At 41.2% G+C, this 25,765-nt stretch overlaps 1 protein-coding gene across 1 annotated transcript in view; it reads right to left on the bottom strand.

Moving 5' to 3' along the window:
• Window positions 1–1,073: 1,073 nt before the first annotated feature.
• Window positions 1,074–25,765, bottom strand: part of SOCS6 (suppressor of cytokine signaling 6) — a 40,030-nt gene continuing 15,338 nt past the window's right edge. The window contains exon 3 of the mRNA XM_043559074.1: window positions 1,074–6,697. Within this exon, the coding sequence (XP_043415009.1) occupies window positions 4,965–6,572 (1,608 nt within the window). The 5' untranslated portion in view covers window positions 6,573–6,697 and the 3' untranslated portion in view covers window positions 1,074–4,964. The remainder of the gene's footprint in view (window positions 6,698–25,765) is intronic.

Below are 25,765 nucleotides of genomic sequence, written 5' to 3'. Positions count from 1 at the left end.
TTAGACTCACAGACCCAAGTTAGAGACCAGAAAAAGGCAGCCTCATATATAGATCTGCACTTCCTAGAACTTTCTTGGTGTGGGGAAAACCATGTCTCATGACCAAAAAGTCTCCCTTTTAAGATTTACCATTATTTGCAAGCCAGTTGCCAAGCACAGGATCTGATGGTCCAAAGTGACTCCTACATAAGGCAGTCGGCCCTGTTTGTAAACCCTCTGGAAACAACCCCTGCTCTGGCCAACCTCTTTGGCTTGTACAACCTATGGGAGGGCTTTGCCAAGAGGACCCTCTCACTCCTCAGAGAAGGTGGCAAAGTTGCCTGGTAGTAAGTAGGGAATATGCAGTTTAAGACAAAAAGTGTAACCCCAGCAAAGTCCACTGTGTTCAGAAATGCATACTTTCAGACCCCACCACTACTGGGTTCTCTGCCAGCATCAGACCTGGCCTTACAGGGGGCCATGGACTCTGGGGAGAAGGCTTTGGGGTAGGGAGAGTGGGAACAGAGAAGCTGATGTGAAACATCCATTAGCAAGACAAGTCATGTAAAAGACAAGAGTCAAAAAAATTTTTAAGAGGTTTCAGAAGGTTAAGACACTCTCAGCACCAGTAACTGGAAAAAGTTAAAAGTATTAAAGAAAATTTGATAGCCTGCTTCTATTTTTATGAAATATTATCAATAGGGACATTTAAAAAAATGTCACGATCCAAACATTTCATCATCCAGTACAAACTTCTAGTGAAGTCTTATTACTGTGCTAATGTTAAGTAGTCTGTTTAGGAGAGGTTTTGTTATGGTTTGTCAGTTCACTCCAGCCTTTATGTTAAAGGCTTTAGGATGTTAGCAACATTTGCTGATTCTAAACTCATTTCCTCTCTCCTGTGAGCAACACTATTTCACTTTTTCCTGGTTTTTTTTCTGCCTTTTTTTTTTTTTTTTAAACTAAATTTGCTGGTCCCTACCCTCCAGTCTCTGCAAGTTTATGAGACATCCAGAAACTATCTAGTTAACCTGATTTAATTAAAATCAGATTCTGTAATCCAGGTATTAAATATAAATAAACTACAAGGCAGGTCTTGTGAACGAAATTTTTATTTACACACTGTATCTAGAAGCAGATACATAAATCCTTATACAATTAATTTCCAAAAATGTGCAAGAAATTACTATAATTTGTTTACAAACCAAAACACATATTAAAATCAATGGACTTTGGATAATTCATTCTGTGGTGTTCTCAGTACAAATGGTACACACCTGATTTGAAACATACAGAAAAAGGGTAAACTACAGCAATCTGGATTGCAAGTATTAATTTCATGGCACTCCCAATGACTATAAAATGTCTTTAAACCCAACATGTATACTTATTACAAAATTCTATAAGAATTTTTCATCATCTCTGGATGTAGAGTTTGGATCACTTTTCAGAAACAGCAACCACACATTCACGATGTTATGACTAATTAATAAAAAGAACGTTTATTAAAAAAAAAAACCCTTCCTAATAGGATTTTTAAAAGTATTAAAAGAAATCAAATTTGTGATTACTAGCGTACCAATACTTTATTTTGGAATTTTAAAGTTATTTATGGAACTGGCAACTGTTCCTTATTAGAGTTTTCAACAAAACTGTCTTGCTGGTAGTGTGATTTCATTTTCAAATTAAGACTTCGCATTCGATGAACAGCCATTAAGATTTAATATATACTATTTTGAATCACTCATGTAGATTATCTCTCGTATATAATGTGAAATGTCCACGATTAAAATTGGCGTTTCTGAAAGCATTAAGATAGTTAGACCCAGCACTAGCAGGGACACTGCATAGAACCTATTTAAGATTTTTGTAATTTTTATCCTGTTTCAGTAATACTGGCTCAGAAATTGTAAGGTATACTTTGTGTTTATTTCCTAATACGCCGACGATTTAGCCTTCTGGCACACAATTTTCTTCAACAGCAAGATGGTTGCCCTTGTAACTCGTTTCCTTAAAAACTATTTTTAGTTCTATGATCATTTCCTGTGATATATTTTTGACCTTCTAGATTTTCAGATTATTGCACCAAGTAGAAAGAGAAGATTTCCTTAGAAAGAGAAAGAGGGAGATATTTTTCAAGTACTTTCTATGCTTTCTTATTATTTATAAAAATGCACAAAAGTGTCCTAGGAAGCCTAGAATTATCTTCTGGCCTCCGTTGTATTTTGTGGTGAAATCTTCAAGAAAACAACTCTGATTCATTTACTATGGCAAAAGGATACAGCTTTCCTGTTTTCTCTTTCTTGCCTTGAGCTCCTATCTTTAAATGTCACTTACAGGTTGTGTCCATGTCATCTAAGCTGCCACTCAGGGTAATCCAGAAGTTTACGCAAATGGTTTCTAGACCAAACTACGGGATGGAGATTTCTCTCTTTTCTCCCTTCCATTTTTAAGCAGACTATTTTAGTATCCTATAAAGCCGATCTTTCACATTATCTTGTGCTGCCTATGCCAAATGGCTCTCTCTACACAAAAGCAGAAAATACTGCAATACTCCTTTGTTTGTAAATAATTTCTTGGCAAATACTTTTATTTTTCTCGATACACTGTCAGACCCTAGCAATTTCAAACTGGAATAGTATGGGGCATTTTAAAGTATTTTATGTTACGAATGTACAAAAAGCACATAAAAAACTGGCTTTCTGAATTAGAACGGCATCTAGACTTGCCCTCCATAAAACACAAAATATGATTTTAAAAACCATTAGATGAAAATCAAAATAATCTTGAAACTAAATAGCTAAATCTTGAACACATGGTATCATGAGGAACACGTGGGGAACAGGCTATGTCCACACAAGAAGACGGGGTTCAGGGCAGTCCAAAGACCTCTGTGCACCATGGTCTCACAAAGAGTACATGTAAATGCTTCTAGAAACATGGAGAAGCCATTTCGACATTTATTATTAATACACAGTGACTCTGTGACAATACCTGCCATCTAATATAGATGCACAGGGACTTTTAACTCACCCTAGATATATTTTAAATTGTTTAAAAATAAATAGTTTTGCAAAAAAATAGTTTAAATGTCTTGCATTAATTTGATAAGTTTACAACTCTGTAATAGTTCTTAATCCAAATAGCTTATAGTGAACACTTAAATTATATTATTACAGTATACTCCATCTTATTAGGTGAAAACATCAGAAAATTAAAGAGGAGCCTTTATGACAAGGTACAATCAACATTCCACCAAAATTAAGTACCTTTTCCCCTTTATGGCAAAATACCATAACACGATATCATTGTGCCTTTTCTTGGTATTTCTCAGTTCTGACCCTAAAAAACAGAGAGGGAAAAAAAAAACAAAAAACAAACAAAAAAACAGGGATACTGAATGACAAAGCCATTAGGGTTGACCTAAGACCTTTACTCTTGTTTTTAATTGACGGGTAAGAGACAGGAAAACTGAGTGACAAAGGAAGAAATGTCTTAAATGGTATGTTTCATCTGAGATGGAAACATTTTCTACATGGGGTACTTCCAAAATACTCACTAAAGAATAGTGCAGCGAATAAACACTGAATTTCAAAAATAACAAAAGTACTGGGGACAACCCCCCCCGCCCCACAATCCAAGCGACTAAATTAGAGATAAAATAACTAACGATGCCTGCCAATTTACTTAAGACTCAGCTAGATTTAAAACAACAAAAAACCAAAAAACAATAAATTAGTTTTAAACAGCGGTATATGGCAGGTGACAAGACTTCCATATACCTGATATGGTTTTAATATTCTTCTTACACGATGCTCCACAGTTTCCACAGTTTTTCAACTAAAGTCATCGGGTTTTTTTTGGTTTTTGGTGGGGAGAAGGAAGAAGGGTCAAACCTAGCATATCTGAATAGTGACTACATAAAAGAATAAAAATCCAACTCTAAAACAATGTTTTCTATTCAAATCAATTTAAAACTTTATATAAACTTAAATGTTGCAAGAGAACCCACTCTTTTTATGAAAATCGGTTCTACGTCAAGTTCACCCAAAGAAAATGTTGGCTAAGCGAAAGAAATCACAGAAAAAACACTTTACCGAAGGAAAGTATAATTAACACACAAAAAAATTATCATCACAGGAAACTATGATCATCTAGTAATTTCTTCAGTAATAGTTCTAGTCCCACAGATCTTCTTACGTTATGCCAATTTGTACCAGAGCTTAATGACAGAAAAGGCAACACTTTCTTACGTTGGCGTTATATACTTCTTGATGATTTTTCAATGTAAGGCCATTTATTAAAGTAGACAAACCACAAGATGAAAATGAAGGCAACAGAAAAACTCCACTTTCCACAACCAAAACACAGCACAACCTCAGAAACAATTTAGAGTAAGTGTTGTAAAAGATATGCTGCGGGTCTACATTCTAATACCCAAGATTATGTCAAATCATAATTCTAAATAAATCTTTCTAAAGTAGGAGATTAAAAATCATTTTCAGTGTACGTGTAAATTCTGTGTTTTACCACACGGGTATGTTTTTTCAACACTATCTTTGAAAATGGGCCATTTAAAGAGACATAACAATACTCATTCTGTAAGTTTCATTCAACTTTACTTAGGGTTGAATACACATGAAATGTGCTTTTAATGCATAAAAATCACAGTGGATAGCAGCAAAGGACTTGGGGGGGGTGGTTAAGGAGAATCTGATAATTCACATTGTGATTATTCTGCACATTGATGAAAGATAATTCACACTTCCAAAACCTCGAGACTTCCCTTTATAAAGAACCAAAATAAACCCAAGACACCTTGCTGACACTTCCCCACCCCTAACTAAACAAATTGATTACTTTTACACATAAAACTGAAATAGTATGGCAGCAAAAGATTTCGATAGCAATGAAAGTTTGTAAACTGTATTTCAATCTCTTTTTCTTATTCCCAAAGTGCAAGATGCGGGGGTTCTCATAATCTTTCAGTAGTGCTTCTCCTGTAAGTAATCCTTCATTTTGTTTGGCAAAGGCAGTTTCTGAATTAAGTCTATTCTGGTATACTGACGTATAACAAAACGACACAGGTACTGCAAAGAACGCACCTGCATGAACCGTGACACTGGATTGGTCAGTCTGACCGGGTAAGTTGCAGATCCAGGCAACCGAGACCTTGAATAACAAAAAGCTCCATTTTCAGAGTCCCTGATTGAATGCTCGATCAGATCAACTATAGACGTATGTCCTTCCACATCCGGTTGTTCATAAAAGCTAAATCTACCGTTTGAGTGTTCAATTCTCGTGTGAAGTGTTTTGCCATGGGAGCGAAAGCTCAAGCTTAAAAGGTAACGGTCATCAGAACTATCCCGAACGAGAAAAGAACCATCTGGCACATTTGCTAGCTTCCCTTCTGCCTCCCAGCGTGTGATCGGTCCCCAGTACCATCCTTGTTTCGCCAGTTTTTTCAGCTCCTCTGTAAGGCTCGTCACAACCATGGGACCACTACTCTGCACCGAGTCGTAAACTCTTGCAACCCCAGGGGCAGAGTTAGGATCAAAATTCAAATGACAGCGCATACTTTCCGCCACGTGGGCATCTGTGCCGGTGAGCCCACCGAAGTTCCTTTGGATCTGATTGGTCTGCATTGGAGGTAGCAACGGTGAGAGTGGGGGGGCATCGTCGTGACTCGCTCTCGGGCTCTGCAACATGACTCCCGTGGTGCCGATCAACAAGCCGTTCACCGCCTGATCCACAAAGATCTCTGGGGCCACCACTAGGTCCTGGTCTACCTGATTCTCGTCTTCGGCGAAGGAGCTCCCTCCCACTTGCGGAGGGACCGCAGAGACTTCCATGGGAGAAGAGCTGTCCAGACAATAGCTACGCGACCCTTCCAGAGGGTACATCCCCTCGTCTAAAGGCACAGTATACTGAATGTAGTCCTGAGGCATAAGTCCGATAACTACAGGCACATGTTCATCAAGGTGAAGATGCAAGTCTCCATTGTGAGACTCTGAACTCTTGAGTGAACTACTCTGCTCCTGGCACGCAGTCTCAGACTGGAGGTCGTGAAAATCCTTCCGAACCCCGTTCAGGGCTGGGCTCGGGCTGGAAGAGTGAACCAAGGCTTTGACCCTCACCTCCATCTTGATGCACGTCTCCTCCGAGTTCGTGGGTCGCAGAGGCCACGGCGTAGGGCTGTAGTGATGGTTGCGGAGCGAAGTGGACCTGATGGGCCTCTGGGCTCTCACGTCTTTGAAGACCAGGGGTGCCGAGGAGGAGGAGAAGGTGTCCTCGTCAGCCGAGCTCCCGGAGGGCGCGCTGCCCTTGCCTTTCTGCTTCTGTTTCGCAGACAGCCGTCGTTTTAACGTACCCATCAGGCTTTCGCTCTTGGATCGACTCTTCCCACCCTTTTCATCTTCGCTGTGGAGATCGCAGCTGGCCATGTCTTTACCGTAGCAGCTACCAAACAAGGAGTCATCTTTTCCGAAATCACTGGCCAGTGACGGTTGCTGCACTACCATGAAATCCGTTTCTTCTTTACTTTTATTCAAGTTGAAAGATTTTCGGAAGGTTTTAAGACTAATTTTCTTCATTATGACTAGTTACCTAATCCGAGGGGATCAATTTCTCTCCGGAATATTATCCTCAAACATCTGGAGAGGCTGCAATGCTGCATCTATGTACTTTTCCAGCTTCATATACCCTTTGGAGCCATTTTCTAAAAAATAAAAAATAAAATTAAAAAAAAGTCACATTAAAAAAAAAAAATCTTTCCACAGAAGTTTTACTTTACTGTTTCAATCCTTTCGCCTCCACACGAGGACACGTGAGTCCCCTGCTCACGGCCCCTGCCAAGCCTGTCAGGATGCTGCGAGGGCAAAGGCTAACTTTCCTCTTCTCCTTCCGCACCCGGCTTCCGGACAGGAGTCTGCGCTCGGGCCTTCGCCGACACCGCCCCCGCGACACCCACTCTCGGCCTCCGCGACACCCACTCTCGGCCTCCGCGACACCCACTCTCGGCCCCCGCGACACCCACTCTCGGCCCCCGCGACACCCACTCTCGGCCTCCGCGACACCCACTCTCGGCCTCCGCGACACCCACTCTCGGCCCCCGCGACACCCACTCTCGGCCTCCGCGACACCCACTCTCGGCCCCCGCGACACCCACTCTCGGCCCCCGCGACACCCACTCTCGGCCTCCGCGACACCCACTCTCGGCCTCCGCGACACCCACTCTCGGCCCCCGCGACACCCACTCTCGGCCCCCGCGACACCCACTCTCGGCCTCCGCGACACCCACTCTCGGCCTCCGCACCACGCGCACCGCACCGCACGGATCCGCACTCCCCTGCCTGCACGCGGCCCCAGGCCGCGACACGGCGACGGCACGCGCTCTCGGTGGAGACGCCCAGTCCCACCGGCAGGAGAACGAGTAGGCTTTCAAATACGGAGGCATCTGTAAAACTACGTAAAAGAATCCCATGATCTGTGATAATCTGGAAAAAGTCTAGAAATGCCCCTTTAGAACACACCTTTGCGTTTCCTGAGACTAAGGCCCCTGCCCATTCATGTTCCCAGCGCCTCGCACAGAGGAGAGATGCCCAACGCTCGCAGCCGGGGACTACCCGTGAAAACTAGATATGTGTAGGTGTGGATCTATTCTGAAGATTATGAAGCACATTTCCCGAGTTAGGATTTCTTCCTCTCTTTTTTTTTTTTTTTTTTTTTTTTGGTAATTTCGCCTGGCAAGTTTTTATACCTCTGTATCCTGGAATATATTTTCTAAACTATCTTGTACATCATTCCATCACTGAAAAGATAGGATTTCAATTCTGCGAAGGCTTTCTGACTGTCGTTTTATAGGGAAAAGTTTGCCCCAGAAGTAATATTAACAGTAATAACTGCTTTGCAAAGACATTCTGTTGAAACTACGCACAATGCTTTATATTTATTTCCTCTATGTCCGTGCTCTACAGTTTCTGCAAGCATCAAAGTATAATGCCATCACAAGATGATTAGTTTGACTTGAGCAAAATGCTTATAAAACTAACGGCAAGATTCCAACTCCCAACCACTAGTTTACCACCACTCTGTTTCCTGGCAAAGGACTACAGGCTCCAAGCTTGACGACATTCATGACTTCCCTGTGCAGTTACTAAGACAAACCCAGCACTGTATGGTCATATGCAGATTAATAAATCAGTTCTGGCCTCATAACCCTGTGGCAGAGAGACATCTATGAATGGATAAATTATAATACAAATCTATTAGTAACATACTGACGATAATATGGTGGGAATGGAGGGGAGAGGTATCTTTAAATGTTTACTTCATGGACAGATAGGATTTGGTTACTGTGTACACAGAATCGGCAGGAAATTATTCTTAATAAAAACCACTCAGATCAGACAACCTATCGGGGGATCAGCAATATCATCTCCATAAAGGAAAAAGCAATTTTAAAAAGTCATACTGTCATGTACTATGTTTTTGAGCAAGTTGTAGGAAACAAAATGCATGTAAGTACTTGGAGCATCAGTTACTTTTAAACATCATATTAAGCTGTGGATTAGATGAACTCGTTATCCAAGTGCCATTACTTTCTACCTAATATCTAAGTTATTAACATGTAATATATAAGTTATTCACATTTTTAATTTGTTTGACAAAAATACGGCCATTTCATAAATGTGGAGTAGAGAATATAAGGACACTATTCTTTAGCTGGTAAGTCACTCCTTTGGAGTTGACGAAGTAGACGAAGTATAGGTTTTGTAGCCAAAGACAGATTCCAATATCTCATCTCTTTTGACAAGAATAACAGTCCACACACTTGACTGTGACAGGTACATCTGAAAAGGTAAAACCGCCATGTAGTGGAATTTAGATATTTTGGTGATAGATGACTAGGATGAATTACAACCTGCCATTAGAAAGAGGCCAACATGAAATGCAAGCGAAGTAAAATAAGCTGTTCACTTGGGAAAAACAGTATGTGTACAATTATGTTGAAATTTTAAAACGTCACCAAGTATAAAAAAAGATCAACAGAAAGGAGACAATATCCTACTCACCACAGAAATAAATAAATAGTAAATAAAAGTGAACCAGGTGGCTTTTGGCAAAAATCAGTGTAACGTGTTTGTATGACGTGAGCCCAAATCATGGGCCTCACGGATGACCAAGTCCTGGACCCTGACCACGGAACCCCACACCTTGACCACGGAACCCCACAGCCCAACAGACTACGTGGCTACTCCCAAAGTTGACAACCAGTGACTTAATATAACTTACCACGCTTAGCATTTACATACTAACTTCACATCAACTAGCCTTTCTACAGAAATATTTTAGGAAGGCCAAAAAAAGTGTCTTCATGAAAATCTGTACATTGCATGTTCACACTCCTTCATCAGAGTATGAAGTTTTAAAAATGCCCGAGAATCAGTTTTAAATTCTGTTGCAACTAAATACTATTCCAGAATAACATAAAATAATTTTGTCATATTACATACGTGTGTACCATGGAAATATTTGCAGATATCTTTGCAAACAGAAAAACTGTCACACACAGAAGCACGCTGGTGCGTATATGGAAACTTGATGCACGAGAGAAGGCAAACCAATGGCAAAGGACACAATTTAGTCCACGGTGCTAAGATAACTGGCTATGCATCCGGAAAGATGAGAAAACTGGATTCCATATCTCACACCACCAATGAAAATAAACTGCAAGTAAATTAAAAATCTAATAGTGAAAATCTGTTTAGTTAGAATAAAATATAAAATATCTTTAAGCCTTTGAGGTAGGAATAAAATTTCGTAAGCAGGGCACGAAAAGAATAAAACTTCAAAAGATACCACAAAGGAATGGAGAACTGTCAAATTTTTTGTGAAGCTAAGGAAAACAGGACAACCCAAGTATACCAAAAGTCCCATTAACTTCTCTTAATCAGAGAGAACTTTTAAGTACAATTCTTCATAATATTTGAAATTGCATTTATTTGTCTTAACAGGCTGAAATGGTGACCTGAAGACTAATAAAGCCGCCTGTGTTAGTGATAATTTTCTGGCTCATTAGCGACGAATCCAATTTTGTTCATATAAAGGACCGGGCATCAATTCACACAGAGATTAAGAAAGCTTAATTACCAAGAGCTATAAAATATAAAACTAAAGGATGCAAATACAAGACAAAACACACCTGTTCAGCCCCAGTAAGAGTGATGTTTGCAGTGATTATTGACAATCAGCAAATTCTTGATGATCTACATCAATGGATTAACAACCAGAATGACTTCTAATGATCTGTCTGGAATGTCACCCCGTCTCTCAAACCCAAGCAGGTAAATCAACCTGACCACAGAGGGTCAGGAATAACTTTCTAGGAATGGTGTAAACTGTTAATTCAGTTTCAATCTTAATTATGAAGGCTTTTGTTTTCCTGCTTCTGTGCCTGTTTATGGTTACTCCCTCCTCCTGCTAAATGCTCTTTTCTGTCATCCACCTTTCAGAGAATTCCTTAGAAGAATATACCTCTTCCTGAAACCTACTCTGATCACCCAGCCGGAGGAGAGTTCTCTCCCCCTTCTCTGAACTCCAAATACTCCATATGCACTTACTTAATAGTACGTCACACAGCGCCCTAGAATTGCTTGTGTTCTGTTCACATCGTATCTCCCCAGACTGTAATCCTTGAAGAGAGAGGATTACAGAAAGAAATGAGAAATGTCTTACTCATTTTTTTATTCCTAACTAGGAGGTACCATTACATATTTAATATATACTGCTTAAATTCTTTGATACCAAATAAATATTCCTTCACTATCAAGTAAATGATAGGAATGATGGGACAGGAAAACTACACCATGCAAAACTGGCTACATCTCTTAACAAAATGGAGCAATCTAACACCTATAAGAAGCCCTTATTACAAGTGACCCAGGACTGGCAATTCCATCTAAAACGGCCGCATGGAAAAACACCTGCCTGTGAGTCAACAAGCTCTACCATACAGAATCTATTCCCATACTTTCACATGGCATGCATTCAGATATGCAAAGGCTATTGAAATTCTACCAAATCAATACCAGTAAAGAGAAAGAAGTAAATACAGTAAATACCCCCCCCCATTACTCAGTTCCACATAGTTATTCTTTTTTTTAATTTTTTTTAATGTTCATTTATTCTTTGAGAGAGAGACAGAGAGAGCACAAGCAGGGGAGGGACAGAGAGAGAGAGAGAGAGAGAGAGAGAGAGAGAGAGAGAGAGAGAATCTAAAGCAGGATCTAGGCTCTGACCTGTCAGCACAGAGCCCAATGTGGGGCTTGAACTCATGAACTGTGAGATCATGACCTGAGCTGAAGTCAGACCCTCAACTGACTGAGCCACCCAGGCACCCCTAGTTATACAAGTATTTTAAAAATAAAGTTTTTTTGATCTTGAAAAGTTGAAGATGAGTGAAAAGTACAGAATCCATGGCATTATCTACATATGGATTATGGTATCATCGGGAAATCAAAGTTGTACTAAGCATCTGAATCTTACAGCAGGTACTACGGACTGTCCTTCCTGTTGTAAGCTATTTTTCATAAAGCTCTGTATGGGCCTTTCCACACTCCATGTGTGAGCTACTCTACTGCATCTGGGGCGCCTGGGTGGCTCAGTCAGTAGAACGTCCTAAATCCTGACTTAGGCTCAGGTCATGATCCCAGGGATTGCGCCCTGTGTCTGCCTACACGCTGAGCATGGAGCCTGCATAAGATTCTCCCTCCCCCTGTCTCTTGCCCCATGAAAGCGCACGCGCACGTTCCCTGAAATTAAAAAAAAAAAAAAAAAAAAAGTACTCTACTAGATCCAAGAGAAGTTATGCTGTTTGGGGCACTTGGGTGGCTCAGTCGGTTGGGCGTCAGACTTCAGCTCAGGTTATGATCTCGCAGTTGGTGAGTTCGAGCCCCATGTCGCACCCTGTGCTGACAGCTCAGAGCCTGGAGTCCGCTTCAGATTCTGGGTCTCCTTCTTTCTGCCTCTCCTCTGCTTGCATTTTGTCTCCCTCTCAAAAATAAATAAACATTAAAAAATTAAAAAAAAAAAAGTTATGCTGATACAAAACTAAGAGAAGACATCTGTGGGCTCCAAGACAGATCAAAGAAATGACGGGAAAGGGCTGGACAGGGACAATCTAATATAGTATTCTTGAGAAGTAAACTTTGAACATGACCAACCATTAAGAGGTTATGTAAGTCAGACCAGGCTGTAAACAAAGAAACAGGGAAGGGTATTTGGGGATTCCTAACTTTGCCTCCTGGCTGCATGCCGACTGCCAGCACATCTGGAAGTAAAATCCACAAGCAGGTCTTACTGGCTCTTTGAAGCCCCTGAACTCACAGACCAAATACTTTGTCCATGTTCTTTTCATCACTATCATCAGATCCTGAAAGGAGTCTTAACCCACAAAAAGGTCCGTCTTCAGAGAAAACCTTGCAAGTGGAAAGAACACCACACCCTGGTAGTGATACAGCTGGGTGGCCCTGCCATCATCATGGTCACTATTTTGGGAGAGGCTGTAAACGAGTGAACCAAGGAGCACAGGATAATCATCACTGTGACAGATACCATGGTGGGAAAGGAAGCAATCAGAGAATACTGGTTCCCACTCTAGAATCCACCAACACCTACGACCCCTCCAAAAAGCCTCCCTGACAAGCCAATATTTGGGCCAAGGCTGGAATGATAAGAGGCCAGTCATGCAAAGGAAGGCTGAGGTGGAAAGAACAACTCTCTGGACTGAGGGAAGGGCAAGTTCAAGGGCCCTGCGGTGGGAAACTGCAGAAACACGGAAACACTGGGGAGCACACCGTGCCCGACACCGTATGGTGTGAAGGAGGGGTGGGGGCATGAGATGGCACACCGAGGTGTCTGAGTCGGATTCTAAGCGCGCTCAGGAGAATGAAAAGCTTTTAAAAGCACAAGCTCTAGTTTAACTATGCACTTCCCAGTTTTGAGCCCACAGATCATCCTCCCCAACATACACATACAAACCCACCAGGACTGTACCTTTGAAGACAAAAAGCAAATCAAAAAACAAAAACCCCGGGGTCTCCAAGTACCTTCTCCAAAGAACAGATGAGCACTTTCTTCATAAAATGTAAGCTATTAAAACAATCACTTGGAACTACGTGCAGCTGTTGGAGAGGACTGTCCAAGTGTCCCTAGTAGACCACAATCCTCTTAGACTTTTTAACAATGGCTGGGTTGAGTGAGTTTCAGGGTCAACATATGAGCACCGGAGAGAGTCAAAAATGAATCAACTTCTTGCGAAGCTTTTATTAATACCTAATTTCCATTTACAAGTCATTCTTTATAATGTCCCATTTTGTGATACAGTTTTAGTGACATGAACATTTGACTTCAATTAAAAATTGTTAATTGACTGAAACATGACCTCTGATAGGAAACAGTTATAGTTGCAAACGCTTCTGGGTTCGCCAGTTACGAACACACGAGTCATTACATCAGAAACGTGCATACGCGTGCATGTGTACGTGTGTGTAGCTGTGTGGCCTCAGATAACACAGTAGAAATAACCCAGATTCATCTCGGGGTCGAGTGGAAAACATCTGGAGGCCATGCTACACACCATAAGCCTGAGTTTTAGAGACCCTTAACTGGGTAAGTTCTGAAAAGCAGGTATGACGATGAAGAAAACCCCAGAGCATGATGTGGAGAGCACAGGGGCAGGGCTGGGGCGGCCCCTATGGAGGCGACACAGCCCAATCTGCTGTCCGCATACACTCTGCTCTTTCTCGCATGCCATCGACAAACCATGGGAACAGTAAAACCCTGAAATGCTGCCCACCCCACTCAGTGAAAAACCAAGTCTCTACAGCGGTAGGGCCCGAGCTGACAGGACTCTCCGGTCTTTGCACGACCTGCCCTCTCCACTCCTCCACTCGATGCTCTGAGAATGCCACAAACACACTACCGTTTGGGGCACCGGTGCCGCTGCAGATCCACACAGCTGAGCCCGCAATTCCTTCCAGTCTTTGTTCAACTGCCACCTTCTCAAGGTCACCTGCCCTGACCCAGCACATCAGCTGCAATACAGACCCTCTTACCCTCTTGAATCGAGTTAGTGTTTTGTAGCATACAATAAAACTTTCTCATTTCTTCCGTTGCCTTTCTGCCCCTCCAGACGTTAAAAAAGAACATAAGCTTCACAAAACCAGGGATTTTAACTCCACTGTATTCACTGATGTCTCCTAAGAGTCTAGGACCATTCCAAGGGCCTAGGAGGTGCTCAGTCATTGTGAGTAAAACCATTTTATTTTATTTATTTTTTATTTTTAACATTTATTTATTTTTGAGACAGGGAGAGACAGCATGAACGGGGGAGGGTCAGAGAGAGGGAAACACAGAATCTGAAACAGGCTCCAGGCTCTGAGCTATCAGCACAGAGCCCGACGTGGGGCTCGAACTCACGGACCGCGAGATCATGACCTGAGCCGAAGTCGGACGCTTAACCGACTAGGCCACCCAGGCGCCCCTGAGTAAAACCATTTTAAACGTGCAAACCTGATCGGATGCCCTGCCCGCCTACACCTCCCACACTCCCACCCTCAAGCCATAATTTGCCATTTTTCAGAATAAAGTCACAAAGCTCCTTATCGTGGTAAATAAAACCCTACAGTCTGGCCTTTCTCTACTTGGTCATTTTGCTCCAGTCACACCGAAAGTGCTCATGTTCACCACATCCTCACTCTACACAGAACTTTTAATGTGCTGCCCCTTCGATCTGAAATGCTGGTTCCAGTCTCTTCTCCAACTAACGCCTTCACACCTCACGTTATCCACCAATTCCTCGGGGAACCCTGCTCTTCCTGAGTAGGTGAGATCCCCGGATTCCAGGATCTCGTAGTCCTGCACACTTCTCCTAGGATGTGCACTTAGATCTGTCTGTATAACCATCTGACTAATGACTCTCAGCCCAGCAGACCATCCACAGTCCACGTGAAAGCAAAGACCCTGGCAATTTTTTCCAACATCTCAACCCCAGCTCGCAGCGTGTACCTGGTCCAAAGAAGGTACTTGATACAACTGCATTCAGCGCCCACCGCAGTGAAACGAACGTGAACACTGCTCCACACGACAGGAGACCTGATGCCCACGACTGCCCCGGCAGCAGGCCTAGTGACTGACTCTGGGGTGACTCACATTCACATCTCAGTTAACCTCACGAGGGGCGCCTGGCTGGCTCGGTCGGTTAAGCGGCCAGCTCTGGGTTTCAGCTCAGGTCACGATCTTGAAGTTTGTGGACTCGAGCCCCACGTCAGCTCTGTGCTGACGGTGAGGAACCTGCTTGGGATTCTCTCTCTCTCTCCCTCTCTCTGCCCCTCCCCTGCCTGCTCTCTCTCTCAAAATAAGTAAATAAACTCAAGTTTTTTTATTTAATAAAATAACCTCGCTAAATTTTGGGTTCAAATGGTTTCTACTTCCCACTACTGCATCCATTTTGTAGAAACAAAAGACTGACAACCACAGTAAAAGTATTTGGTCATTATCCACATGATAATCATTCCTCCTTCAACTGCCAATCCGTATGTAACTCAACACTAACATTAAATAAACAAAAATCCTATGCATTAAGAACTATAAAAAGTTCTATTAGAACATATGGCCTTCTCTCTCTTCCCTTCATTTTCTAGGCAAAGATCACTCTGGAATTTTTAAGAGTATCTGTTTTTCTGTTTGCACTTCCAAAAATATATGCCATCTTTTTATAGGATTACCATCTGTCTCATCATGCCTAAGTAAATGTTCTGAATTAGTTTTACTGCTTTTCTAATTGTAAAATTCGAAGTTTACGCATATACTTGAAAATGTGTATGAAAAAGTTCAAGGGAAAAGGTTTTAGACGAGCATACTTGATCTGTATGGGCCGCAGGTAACGTTTTCAAGTAATTTCACAGACTCTTTTTTTAAGGAATGATTGGACTTAGTCGTGCTGGCCATTAAAACACCTAAAGAAAACATTTAAAATACAACATGGAACAGCTGCTTAACATCAACGAATAAAATAGTTTTGTTATTGTCAGTTTAACAAGTGAGGAAACTGGGTCTCAGAGATTGAAAGCTGCCCAACAAAGTTAAATAATCTGTCATGAGGAGACAGCAGATGTGTAGCCTGAACCCGGCTGCCACCGCGAAGCTCACGTTCTTCCCCTGTGACAAGCCGCCAGGCCAGTCCTCCTGCTGCTAAATCAGGGTTCCCCCAAGTCTCCAGGCTGGGGACCTCTTTATCCTCGTCCAAAGCACAGACCAGAAGCTTTGTCTAGGTGGGTTCTATCTACTCAAATTTACCCTAGTAGAAACTAAAACTGAGACTTTAAAATATTTGTTTTTATTTATTTTTTTTATTTTTTTTTTCAACGTTTATTTATTTTTGGGACAGTGGGAGACAGAGCATGAACCGGGGAGGGGCAGAGAGAGAGAGGGAGACACAGAATCCGAAACAGGCTCCAGGCTCCGAGCCATCAGCCCAGAGCCTGACGCGGGGCTCGAACTCACGGACCGCGAGATCGTGACCTGGCTGAAGTCGGACGCTTAACCGACTGCGCCACCCAGGCGCCCCTAAAATATTTGTTTTTAAATGATAATATACTCATCACGTGTTAATGTAAATAACATTTTCCCAAGAAATAAATGTATTTACCCAAACAATAAAAATTCAGCGAGGGAAGTGGTGCTGTTTCACATTATTGTAAATCTTTTTTCTGTCTGACTTAAGACAGCAGGACTCTCACGTTTCCATCTGCCTTCAATCTGTTACATTATGTTGTTTCAGTTAAAGTGTAAGAAGAAAATCCAACCGCCTACAGATATATATCTGGGAAAGGGAGAAATATTTCCTTTAATAAACTTCTCATAGAACTGTGGATATTCTTTCCTGTGATATTATACCAAAAATCAACAAGTGATAGTTCCTTAAAAAGTCAGCTGCACTGGGAAATCTGAAACCCTTTCAATAACTTTTTACTCTATTACATTCAAATCCATTGGTCTAGCTTGCATTTTGAATCAATCCTCTAGGTATGTACGATCTTAGAACATCAGGTATTAGAGATTTCATAATATAGTATCAAAAAATCACACCTGTTAACATCACCACTGATCTCAGAAAAGTCTCCGCACTGGGAAGCAGGTTAAGCTAACAGTGGTAGACCCAAGTTCTCCACAATTCTATGTTCGCTTGAAAGCTTGGATGTATCACTGACACCAATCCTGTCAGTGAATTTATGAGAAAATATCTACTAAAAACTCAAGCTGAAAAACCATGGTTTGTCAACTTGCCGGGAGCTGATCCATCCAGCCTTTCTGATGGCACAGCCCAGGTGGTTGGCAGAAGGGCAACACACAGCAAACCTCCAAATGGGAAGCTACTGGTATCCCTCCTCTTACTCATCATGGCCATCCCCATGGTCCAACTGGCACTGATGATTCAAAAGAAAGCCATGGGGGCAAACTTGGGGATATTTTCTGGGGATGACCCCCAGGACAAAAAAGAAACCTTATATCCAGCCGGTGCCACCCCCACCTGCCCGTCCCCTACCTAAAGGAAGGATAGCCCCATGTTTCCCAGCCAAGGAGGGGGGCAAGTGGGTTCGAAAGCCCCACTCCGGCAACAAAGCACTGTCTCTATGGGTAGAAGTTACTCAAACCCCTAGGCCCAACTGACCCCCAGGAGGCATTCCGGAGCATAACTGGACCTGGTGGGTCAAGGTACAGAATGGTTCATTAGTTCCCAGGTATACACTGTCTCTCTGGGAACGCATAAGGCGTGGGTTCCCAGGGCCCTCTTGGCTCCCTCTCGGCACCCCAGACCAAAGCGAATACTTTTGTTCCTTGTACCGCAAATGGTTCGAAGGAACAATTAAGAAGTCATGTCCCTGTAAATGTTCCACTTGAGGTGTTGAGAGCTAGATGACCTTTCATGAAAATAGCGAAGCAAATGCTTTATAAAACTATAAATAAACGTAGATACGTAATGAAAGTAGTATGAAGAAGTTAATCAATAAGCAAAAAGGCAGGAGGAAACGTTACAAAGAAATAACCATGAGGTTCCTTAATGGGTGATTACACAAAGGAACGTTTTTAGAATTAGGTAATGCCGAGAAACATAGATGACACACGCTACAAGGAAACTGCTAACAAATATAATGCCACGTTTGCCACAGTAAAGCGGCCAGTCGAACCCACTGCTCTTGTCTGTGTCCATTTGTTATTTTCGCCGACGCCCCTCATCCTTCGGGAACCCCTGGACCTGCTGGGGCTGGATCTCGGCATCAGCTATTCTCTTATTAATGTTTGTTTTATTTTTAAAGTAAGCTCTACGCCCAATATGGGGCTTGAACTCATGACCCCGAGATCAAGAGTCCAACGTACCACCGGCTGAGCCAGCCAGGTAAACGTGGTGTTTCACGAAACAGGAGCTATCTCAGCAACTACAACAACAGCACAAGGCTCTCTTCTTCGGTCAGCATGTGGAAGAGAACACGTTCTACACGTTTGCATCTCATCATAAGCATTCTGAAAAGATGTGTACACAGGGTCAAGATTCAATAAATGCAGTCATTTTTACAGCTTCATCAGTGACATTCTTAAATGTAACTGTAATTTTCTTTTTACCACAAATGTCTAGAAGTAAGGAATATAAAACTGCTATGAAAGGGGCATCTCGGTAGCTCAGGTAGTTAGTTGAGCACCCAACTCTTGACTTCTTGACTTCAGCTCGGATCATGATCCCAGGGTTCTGAGATCAAACCCCGCATTCATTCTCTCTCTCTCTCTCTCTCTCTCTCTCTCTCTCTCTCCCCTTCTGCCCCTCTCCCTGGTAGCATATTCTCTCTCAAAAAATAAATAAAAATTTTTAAAAATCATTACTTTCTTTAAAAAAAAAAAAAAAAACTCCTATGGAAGTTGAATTCCATCACAACAGTTGGTGCCATTCTTTGTCCGTGGAAAGGCACCTTCAATTTTACCCACCATTGTTTTTGCCCCCTTGGTAAAAATGGCAATGCAGTGAAAGAGGCAAATAATGTTTTAGCATTATTATCAAAGGGGATCCACAAACCATACTTGGAGCTACCAGCTTAAAAGAACAAAAAGACTTTAATGGAAGCAAGGCATCCACACAAAACATTAGCAAGATAAAGAGTTTCACTGTTGTAAATATCTCTCTGCCCTAAAGGTTGCCAGTTTCTTAGCAAGCCATGGTTCATGACTTTCCACTGTAGTTCCTTGGATTCTTCTCCATTGTTCCTGAATCTACACTACTTGCCATTAACTTTATAAAAAAGTTTCCAGATAGCAGTAGAAAGTAAGGAAAATAGACTATATAATAAAAGAGAAAATAAGGGCAATGGCCAATATAACATGAAATATGATAGAATTTAGGTCTCAGTGTTGGTTATGCCATTAAGTATGAGTGGGATAAACTCAATTATTAGAAAAAAGATTTTCAGATCTGATTTTAAAAATCCAGGGGCACCTGGGTGGCTCATTCAGTTGAGTGTCCAACTCTTGATTTCAGCTCAGGTCAGGATCCCAGGCTCATGAGATCAAACCCCATGTGAGGCTCCGGCTGAGCGTGGAGCCTGCTTAAGATTATTTCTCTCTCTCAAAATAAAAAATAAATATAAAACAAAAAAAGAAATTTAAAAATCCAGTCATATATAGAAACACATTAAAACCAACTATCTCAGAAAGTTTCAAAATATGGTAAAATCTCTATTAGCCACCTCTATTAAACTATCCTCTTCTTCAGCATTCCTGTGACCATTCTATACTATCAGCTGAATTATATTTACTCGCATTCTATTTGAGATCGGGAATGTGATCAGTCTTTGTCTACAGTTATATGCCCAGTACCTAAAATGGTACCTGGACATGGCTGATATGCACACTAATTTTTCTGAATTTAAATTCAATGCATGTTTTAAGCATGTAAACAAATTCTGTTTTAAAGTTCTTCCTACGAAAACACTCAATTGATTTGTAAACACTAAATAAATGCAGCTGGTTAAAAAAAAATCTTCTGCAGACTTAAGTGTAAATGAAACCACTCCAAAAGCCTAGAAAAAATTACTTTAAACAAATCTAGGCCTTTGTACAAAGACTGCTTTCCTGGGGCACTTGGGTGTCTCAGTCGGTTAGACGGTTAGGCATCTGACTTCAGCTCAGGTCATGATCTCACAGTTTGGGAGTTTGAGCCCCGGATCAGGCTCTGTGCTGACAGCTCTGAGCCTGGAGTCTGCTCCGGATTCTGTGTCTCCCTCTCTTTGCCCCTCCCCTGCTCACGCTCTGTCTCTCCTCTCTCAAAAATAAATAAACATTAAAAAAAAAAAAAAAAAGATTGCTTTCCTTTTTTTTTTTCTTTTGAGAGAGAGAGAGAGAGACAGAGAGAGAGAGAGCAAGCCCTCGTGAGCCCCAGGAGGAGAGCAAGTGGGGGACGGGCAGAGGGAAAGAGAGAATGCTAAACAGGCTCTGTGCCATCGGAGCCCAATACCTGGCTGGATCTCAGGACCCTGAGATCAGACCTGAGCAGAACAAAGATTGCTTTTCAAATGTAATTAACTTCTAATTCTACCTTTCGAAGTGCCAAATTGGAAACTAACATATAATGCATTATTTAAGGACAGATTTTACATAATTCAGGCTGACAGAGTTCAGTCAATAGATACAGAAAAAACCCTGGTCCCACATATGGACATTAATGAAAGAGTGTATATCTGCTTGTCTGAATTCAAAATAAAATGTTTAGGGGCACCCGGGTGGCCCACTCAGTTAAGCAACCAACACCTGACTTCAGCTCAGGTCACGAGCTCCTGGTTTGTCAGCTGAAGCCCCACACCGGACTCCGTGCTGACAGTGCCCAGCCTCCTGGGATGCTCTCTCTGCCCCTCACCAACTTGAGCTTCCCCCTCCCCCCCCCCCGCCAAAAAAAATAAACTTTAAAAATACAATAAAATGTCTAAAAGTACATGGATCCATACGTCAGTGAAGTTTTCCAATGAACTGACAAACGCCAATCCTAACTGCTTCAGGAAAAATATTCTAACAGAAAAGAATGAAAAAGGAAAATGCTATCAATAAGAAAGCTAAGGTAACAATAATAACATAAGACAGCGTTACGTTCAAGAAAAATCGTCATACAAAAATAAAACAGGGCACATTACATAAGGTATAATCCACAAAGAAAATAAAGTGCCAAAAATCTTTACACACAAAATGGAACAGCATTAAGGCATCTCTTTCGGCCCAAGAAAATAAAATAAACAAAAATGAAGAATATAGATTTAAATTACATAATTACTTTTTCTATTGGGATTCTATACTCTAAAGAGTGAGAATATATCTCCTTTTCAAGAACTTATGGAATCGTTACTAAATGTAACAACAGAGTGGGCCACATTGAAAATGTTGGCAAATTAAAAAATCAGAAATACCTCATCAAGTGACCACTAGACAATAAAACTGAAAAGGAAAGCAGAAAAAATAAATAAAAATTACCCAACATTCTCTTGAATCAAAGAAGAAATCTCAATGAGAACAAAAATGGCATACTCTTCATAAACATAATGAAAATGCTACAGATCGAAATCGATGCGATTCTGAAAGACCCTAAAACTGTGCTCACAGAAAACTCCAAAGAAGTTTTAAACATTTACAAAACTAAACAGTAAGGAATCATAAGAAACAAACTATGCATTCAATTCAGGGAACCAGCAGTTTGAGCCACAAAAAAAAAAAAAAAAAAAAAAAAAAAATGCAAATTAATGAAATAGAAAATAAAAAGTAGTAGTAAACAAGAGTTGATTCTTTGATTAAACAACAAAAAGTTGGTGAAAAACTGGCTGCCATAGTCAAGGAAAAGGGAAAAACACATTTATATGAATATTAAAATGAAGACAGTAGTAACTACAGATCTGTGAGAAATCAAGATATGTTAAGAGTACCTTGAAAACTCAATAAAAATTGGAAACTCAGATAAAATGGCTAATTTTGTGGCAAAACATATATATTACCAAAATTTGCACTAGAAGAGATAGGAATCCAAAAGAGGCTAAAAGCTGTCAAAGAACTTGAGAAAGTTCTCAAAGAACTACTAAGGCCCTCTCTTTCTTCAGGGAGAAAAAAGAGACAAATCAATAAAGACATTAAATACTCACTAAACTACGTCAGGACATAGAAAAAGAAACCTCCCAAATTTATTTCTGAAGCCAAAGAACATTAATATCACCACTGGACAAAGATAACACATTAAAAAAAAGCCAAAAACAAAACCAGAAACACCCACTGATCTCACTGATGAATGCTGATATATAAAACTTTTTTTTTGTATTTATTTATTCGGATAGAGGGGGCAGGCAGAGAGGGGGAGAGAAAATCCCAAGCAGGCTCAGCACTGTCAGTGCAGAGCCCCACCTGGGGCTTGATCCCACGAACTGTGAGATCATGACCTGAGGTGAGATCAAGAGTCACATGCTTAACCAACTGAGCCCCCCAGGCGTCCCTGAAAAACAAATCTCAAATATCAGCAAAAAACGGGGCGTCGAGGGAAAGGATTCAACTAGGTAAGGCGCATCTCAGGACTGCCAGCACGGCTGAGAACTTACAAATTTATAATTTACCAAAGAGCAAAGGAGCAAAATCATATGACCACAGCTATAAATCACAAAATGGATCAGAAAAAAAATGACATCAACCCGAACCCCCTCAAAAACACTCCTTCAAACAGAAGTAGATGGACATTTAACACGCTATATATAACAAAACTAAGATTCACATGAGTAACAAAGAAACACTGAAAGCCAACAACAAGGATGCCAATTATCAAGTGTTACTTAGCATTATTTCCAACATATTACCTAATTAATTAGATAAGGGTAAGAAGAAAGTATAAATATTGGAAAGGAGACAAGTTCGCCATTATTTACAGATGGCATGACTGAACACCTAGAATATAACACATGTGGCTGAACAGCCAAGAGCAGAAAAAAGAGGGAAAAAAAACCTCACTCCACCAACTGCTTACACAATTTACGATGTAAAAACCACTAGTAAATATTTACTTTTAAAAAGCTAGTAAGCCAACATAATAGAAGACTAGATTCTATTTATAATAGTTTCAAAAAAGATTAAATTAATTTTTAAACAACGTCCAGAACTACATGAAAAACTTTAAAACTCCTCAGAGGATCACAAGAGACTCAAATACATAGACACATCTTGTTCGTAGGTAAAAACAATTAAATCCTGTCAAAACATTAACTCAAGATCCCACAGAAACATCAATGATATTTTTGCAAGAAACCAGACAAAATGATACTGAAATAAACTTGGACATATGAACAATGAAAAGATTAAGAAAAAATCTAAAGGAACAACTGAGGGAGAATGAGATAGCTTACCACTGGGAGGGAAAAAAAGACTAGAAAGCCAAGAAATAGGCCAAGACACAGATGAAAAGAGTATGTGGCCAAGAGAACATGTGACACTATTGGGGGAAGACGGATTATCCAAGAAATGATGACAAACAGGTTGGATAACCATTTGGAAGTGGTGGAAAAAGCAAGGCATTTATTTTCTGATACAAAAATACTGTGCAGAAGGATCAAATATACAAATAAAAATAATACAAAAGTTGGAGAAAACTCTTTTTGAAAACCTCAGCACTGCAGAAAGCCTTTCTATGCGTAACATAAAACCTTGAAACCGTAGAGGAAAAGACTGACAATCTAACAATGCAAAATTTATAAATTTCTGGACAGCCAAAAGAATGGCATAATTAAAGCCAAAAGATAAACTGGAGGAAAACTGCAAACACATGACAAAGAACTAATTTCTGTAACTCAGACTGTGCTCTTAGAAATCAGTATGAGAAAGGCATATGATCCTATAAGCAAATGGGCATAATACACAAAAGAACAGTTCACAAAAGAAGAATAACAGAATAAAGTAAGAATGGCAAGAAAACAAGAGATATGAAGAGGGAGGGGAGAGGGAGGGGGAAAGAAAACAAATTCAAGTGACCCATCACCATCCTAGAGGAGCCTCCATTCATTCCTAACAAAGAAATTAAGGAAATCTGGGGTCCTGGGAACTATTCAATTGCTGTGGTTACACAACTGAATACACTTGTTAAAACCCCACAGACTTTAACTGTAGGTATATTCGATCTCAACTTTAACACTTTTTTTTTTTTTTTCAACGTTTATTTATTTTTGGGACAGAGAGAGACAGAGCATGAACGGGGGAGGGACAGAGAGAGAGGGAGACACAGAATCGGAAACAGGCTCCAGGCTCCGAGCCATCAGCCCAGAGCCTGATGCGGGGCTCGAACTCCCGGACCGCGAGATCGTGACCTGGCTGAAGTCGGACGCTTAACCGACTGCGCCACCCAGGCGCCCCGATCTCAACTTTAAAAATCCACTGAAAGATGGGCACCTGCGTGGCTCAGTCAGTTAAGCATTTAATTCTTGATTTCAGCTCCGGTCATGATCTCACGGTTGGTGGGATCAAGCCCCGCATTGGGCTCTGCACCAACAGTGTGGAGCCTGCTTGGGATTCTCTCTCTCCCTCTCTCTCTGCCCCTTAACCACTCATGCTCTCTCTCTCAAAAGTAAGCAAATAAACATTTTTCTTTTAAAGCCACTGAATAGGAAATTTTAAAAAACGAGGTAGTATCTTTTACCGCTGAGTCTGGAAAAAGGTACATCAGTAACAATGTTGGCAAGGGTATGAAAAACTGAGCACTTACTTATTGTGGAAGTTTAAATTGGCACAATTTGTGGAGAATTACTTGAAAATGTTTATCAAATTTTAAATTCACATATGCTTTAACCAAGTAATTACGTGATTAGGAATTTGCGTCTTCAATATACACTAATGCCAAAACAAGGACATATGGAAACTGATGTTCCCTACAGCATTAAATCTTTTCAAAAGCTAGCATTACTTGATCATGTACCCAGTACTGGTAACTACAGACCACATGTTGGCCTGATACATGCCAGGCTTTGGTTTAAGCCTTCAGAATACAGTGCATCCCATTTAACCCTTCTAACCCTGTAATCCCAGTACCGTGCAGGAAGCAGTGTCACAGAGTGGAAAGCACTCCTGTGGAACCTGAATGCACGACTCACATACTTCCTGGCTCCACCGCTTAACAGTGTGTGATCTCAGAAATAACAGTGTCTTCCACTCAAGTTAGATGCTGTGAGGTTTAAATGTGTCCTTACAACACCACCTAGCACGTATCAGGCCACATAGGTGTTTGCAGCTAAGAGTAGTAGTAAAAACAGTAATAAACCCACTCTATGGATGGGGAAGCTGAGGCAGAGATTAAGGGACATGCCTAAGATCACAGAACGGATTCTACAGAATGAGCCCATTTAATCACTATGCAGACATTTACGGAATAATTTATTTTGGCAAAAATGCGGAGTTAGTTGGCCTAGAGATCAGGTAACAAGAATAATATACATCAAAAATCAGTGGACTGGTTTAGTAAGTTATAACCCACCAGTACGATGGAGTATTATGCAGATAAAGAGGCCCGAGATACACGGCTGGTGGAGGGCAAGCTGCAAAGTGAAACGCTAACGTGCACGTCCCGGTGTGTACGTGTTTATATGCCTACGTACACGGAGTGAACCTCTCAAAGAACATCCACATGTCGATGATTACACCTCTAGTGACCAGGGACAGGGTCAGGAAGGCCAAGCGA

The sequence above is a fragment of the Prionailurus bengalensis genome, chromosome D3, assembly GCF_016509475.1.
Source record: "Prionailurus bengalensis isolate Pbe53 chromosome D3, Fcat_Pben_1.1_paternal_pri, whole genome shotgun sequence".
Classification (NCBI taxonomy): Eukaryota; Metazoa; Chordata; class Mammalia; order Carnivora; family Felidae; genus Prionailurus; species Prionailurus bengalensis.
This window is presented reverse-complemented; position numbering and strand designations above follow the sequence as displayed.